The 4,586-nt window shown below is 42.3% G+C and overlaps 1 protein-coding gene across 1 annotated transcript; it reads right to left on the bottom strand.

The window, feature by feature from the left end:
* Nucleotides 1-205: 205 nt before the first annotated feature.
* Nucleotides 206-4,081, bottom strand: LOC127331755 (RNA pseudouridine synthase 6, chloroplastic). The gene is made up of 9 exons (XM_051357941.2): nt 3,770-4,081; nt 3,545-3,673; nt 3,190-3,444; nt 3,000-3,081; nt 2,473-2,588; nt 2,326-2,380; nt 2,133-2,244; nt 1,475-1,644; nt 206-927 (listed from the first exon to the last, which is right to left on the bottom strand). Exons 1-9 carry the CDS (start codon nt 3,997-3,999, stop codon nt 622-624), a joined length of 1,455 nt encoding a protein of 484 aa, XP_051213901.1. The 5' UTR covers nt 4,000-4,081; the 3' UTR covers nt 206-621.
* Nucleotides 4,082-4,586: the final 505 nt, after the last annotated feature.

Below are 4,586 nucleotides of genomic sequence, written 5' to 3'. Positions count from 1 at the left end.
ACAAGAAGATAACTGCAGATTTAGCTTAAGAGAATTTGTGTATTCACATCAGTACTATCCAAGCATCAAGAAGGAAACACAGGGAGCTTCTTGTACCAGTTTTGAATATGAGAAGTATTAGAGCTTTATGTTGCCAACATTAAATTAATCATTATTGATCCATGAATCACCTATCCCTCATGATCCATGTGTTGTTCTGACTGCATTAAATATGAAAAGCAGAAATATGTAAACAGTGTTTTACATTTTTATATCAGAGTCTCCTATTCCTAACCAAGTGCACCTGACCAAAACCAGGCTAAAAACGGCAAAAAATATTCTGGGAAAATTGCATTGACAGTGCAACACTGTCCCGACTACAACAATTACAGTTTTCAGCATCAGTCAATGACACCTGAGATGTGAAGCACACTGTCTGAAGATCTTCAGTGTTTGACATTCTTGGTGCTGGTGGCTGACCCTTCGAGGCCGAAACTGGTGTCAGTATGATGGGCACGTTTATGTTGTCAGACGAGTGAGCCCCCATGGATCCTTCCCTCCACCGGAGGATGGGCATATTGGCTCCCTTCAGGTTCAGAGAGCAGTGTTCCAGAGACAGAATTTATATACAGCGGTCGCTGCTCAAACCAGGTCGGACTCCACCGCATCTTGCCGCCACCATGGGACCCCTGCCTTGTGGTAGTGGCGCTCACCTTCATAGTCCCACGAGATCTCAGATGCTTGTAGACCAATTACAGATTTTGGCTCCTTGCCATGGCAAGCAACCCAGGCTTCAACAGCAGCAGCCTTTTCCTCTTCGCTACTGTAATTCAAGCTCTCCCTGCCATATGGGTTTATACTCGGGTTAGCCTTCGCTGCAATTGCTCCAGTCATGTATGCAGAATCTCCTACGATTGGAGCGCCTATAGCAGCCAGTTGCGCTCTTATCTGTACCATTGAATATAACAAATTATACATTGCCGTGGTTATAAACACTGTAAAGAAGGATGTAGCAATGAATGAAATAGCTGCGCATTGAAAAAATGTTCAATTTCAAAACACAAGCATCAGTGGACTTTGACACAGCACAAGATGACAATTGCAGAGTTGCGTTAAGAGGAATTACATATTCACATCAGTACTACTTATTCTATACCCAAGCATCAAGAAGGAAACGCAGGGAGCTTCTTATACCAGTTCTGAATATGAGAAGAATCAGAGCTTTATGCTTTCTTTTTCCTACCAACATTAAATGATCCATGTAATGATGTAAATGTTCTGATTACATTAAATATTAAAAGCAGAAATAGGCAAACAGTGCTTCACAGTTTATATCAGAGTATCCTATTATTAGCCTGTTAGTTTTGATTCTCTTAGTCTACTTTAGAAACAGCAAGTCTTTAACGGTGTCCTTTCCATACAATAGGAACACATTACTGATAAATGATGAACCTTAAATAAAAAATCAAATACTTTAAAAAATAAAGATACGTACCTGATGAGTTTTCCCTGTCATGAGATTGATCTTACATTCATAGGCAGCTTCCTGTTTGGGCCACCCACAGTTGTCCACTTTGTGGACTTTTGTTATCAAAGATTTTGGCCATGGGACCTTCTTACATTCTAATATCTCCATTTGACAGAGATACCATCCTCCAATCTGATCTGGCAAAGTATAATAAAAACATTAATATACTAATATAAGGACAGCAGGTTATCTATTCATGGCTGGTATACTATCCAAGGGTAAGACGATATAACTTTAGACACTACCAGTCAGGGTAGAAGTTCACAAAAGGTACTTGTTTTAGTCAGACTAAGGATTGCTTATAAATCTTTAACAGCCAAACAGCTTTGAAACAAACAAATGAGTGGTAACTGGGAAGGCAATGCACAAAAAAGTCATACAAGTAAAGAAGCACTACCAGTCTTATATGCGAACCATTGACTGATCTCTAACGAATTAATGACAAGTGGTTCGATTTAATGATGGTCGGTTATTGACCTTACTGCATATATATGCTTAGTGAGAGATTTAACCTGAACTCTAACGTGTTTATGAATTGCACCCTAAATACATGTTAACTGGAACTGAAGCCAACAATTTAAACACTCAGCCATACTAGAAGCAAGAAACTACAATTCGGGATTACCTTCTGAAACTAGTCTGGGGGCACGATTAAGAGGACGCATGTAATGAGTAATTATTCCTGGAGCCACATGTCCTGTTGTAAGCGCGAGATAAAGTTTCTTAACCTGTCTTTCCTGTTGCAGAAGGAAAACTTAACACTGTGACTAGCAGTTCACATGGAACATCATGCTATTGTGAGGAATAAAAGAATGTACCCTTATCAATCCATGGAAAACTGAGCAGAATTCCTTGGTTTTAGACAATACCACACTGCAAATTCTCAAATTAAGAGAAAAGGATGGGGTTAGTTATTTGCAGTCTACAACATGAGGTTTATATAAGTAAGTTGGTAAAAGACAAACCAGCCCTCAGAACAGTTGTCAATCTGATGGGTTGTCATTAAAGGGCTCTCTAGTCCTAATGCACGTGAAGTAAATACCACGCAGGATTCCTCAATGTTATCAGTTGATCCTCCTACCTACACATTGAAAATTAACAAAGGATATTAGTTTGGACTTTGGACCCTTAAACTTCTAGACGTGGCCATAGCCTTATGGATACCACCAGCTCCAAGAACTGAAACTACAAAAATCTTGTTTCTAGTGTAATCCCTTGCATGCATCATTGGTATGTAGTTATTTTAAATTATCCGAAGCCACCATTTAGTCACAGTTAAATTTTATGAAGCCCTCATTTAGTGAAGCAAATGGATTACATAGTCACTGGAAATTTGAGAGCCAAAGTTAATACATGCTAAGGTAAATTAGAGATACTAGATTTTTACTTGCAGAAACATAATCAGTACTGTGAATTCTTATATATGCATGGCCTTGTAAATCTACGTTAGACACAAACAGCAGGATCAAAAGGGAAGGAAAGAGAATCATACTGCTGTTGCAGCTGGCTTATTGAGGACAACATAGCTATCAGTGGTCGCCACTACCCTGGATTTCCAGTCAATTTCATAATTCCTGACAATGTTTTATCAGTCATCATCACAAGAGTTCAAGGTGAGAAACACAGCGATCAGTAATGCGAACCATCCTAGTAGCAGATAAAAATACCTTCAGTAAAATTACCTGGGGAACCGTTTGGGATGCACATGAACCCGCAGGTAGGTGCCGGCTTCAAGATGCTGGCTGGGGTCTGTCACCCGAAAGGTCTTCTGAGCCTCCCTCACGGTCTTCCCTTTAATGGACGCCCTCCGGCGCAGGATCGAAGGCTCGGTCACCTCTCTAAAGATCCTAACATGCGCAGGATCAGCGTACGGAGGCGGCTGTGGCGCGACAAGAGCGTAGTACACGGCCCCAAACTTGATGAGATCTGCAACATACCTTCACACCCACAATGTTACTAAATCACTCGTGCGCCGGCCCATGCATTTCACCTTCCACTAAACTGCTAGCGTTACAGACAGAGCATATGAGTGCTTACAGAGGAGGGAGGCTGAGGGACCTGGAGATGAAGTCTCCGGCGACCTCGTCTTTCCGCGCGACGAGGTGCTCAATCCTCGGAGGGAAATCTTGCGACGGGCAAGGCAGAAGCCTGTCGTACAGTGGATACCTGCAGTGCAGTAGATAGCGATTTCATCAGTGTATTGCTTGCAGAACAGAGGCTGTTCGGGGAGCAGAAGGGAAGGGTTGAGTGAGGGGAGCTTACAAGTTGGCTGTTGGGGCTTCCAGAGAGTCAGCGGCGGTGGTTACCGCGGTGGCGGCGGCGCCGAGGTGCGTGGTGGGGGAGGAGCGGAAGCGGCTGCGTGGGATGTGGCGGGTGGTGAGGAGCGAGGAAGAGGAGGAGGAGAGGACGCGGGGGAGGCGGGGAGGCGGCGAGAAGGGGCGGTGCCATAGCTGCGGGAGGAGGGAGGCCAAGGACGCCGCGGGCTTCGGCATCCCGGCGGTCGGCGGGTGGCGGCGGGGTTCAGAGCTGCGGTCTCTTTGGGGTTTTTTCCCCTTTGGGCTCCTCGGCGATAAGATGGCGATATTTTCCGTTTTATGTATGTATCACTTCAATATTCATTCGTCTAAACTTTGCTACTCTCCCAGTTCAAAATAGTGCCAAAAGTGACAGAGATTTGATGTATATGGGCACCAGTGATCTCTTTTTTAAATAAATTAAAAAAATCATATTTTTGAGTTTTATTTTTTTTAAAAAATCTGCATTTAGCCAATAATGTATCCCACAAATGTGTAAAATATCAATTTCAACACTACTTCATATTTGAAGCTACACAAAAAAGATAAAAGTGCTGAGTAGTCATTTTCAAATCTTCAAAAACATGTCAGATTTTATTATAGCACAAAGTAAATAAAAAATAAAAAATAACGAGAGCACTAGAGCTCGGGAGCCAAAAGCACTTTTCGCAAAAGTGAAGGCAAATAATCCCATCCGTCCCATGAAACATGTCGAAGGTTTGTTAAATTTCAATATATCTTACATTAAAATTTTGACAAACCTTCCACATACATTTAAACTTTGA

This window comes from Lolium perenne, chromosome 2 (assembly GCF_019359855.2).
Source record: "Lolium perenne isolate Kyuss_39 chromosome 2, Kyuss_2.0, whole genome shotgun sequence".
Taxonomy (NCBI): Eukaryota; Viridiplantae; Streptophyta; class Magnoliopsida; order Poales; family Poaceae; genus Lolium; species Lolium perenne.
Note: the sequence above shows the minus strand (reverse complement) of the source record. Positions and strands in the feature narration are given on the sequence as shown.

What these genes read in the sequence shown, in the direction of transcription:
- LOC127331755 (XM_051357941.2), bottom strand. Translation starts at nt 3,999, where the DNA reads ATGCCGAAGCCCGCGGCGTCCTTGGCCTCCCTCCTCCCGCAGCTATGG. An exon ending in TCCCTCAGCCTCCCTCCTCT is followed by an intron (nt 3,445 to 3,544) that starts GTAAGCACTCAT and finishes GTGGGTGTGAAG; the next exon opens with GTATGTTGCAGATCTCATCA. An exon ending in ATAAGCCAGCTGCAACAGCA is followed by an intron (nt 2,589 to 2,999) that starts GTATGATTCTCT and finishes TTCAATGTGTAG; the next exon opens with GTAGGAGGATCAACTGATAA.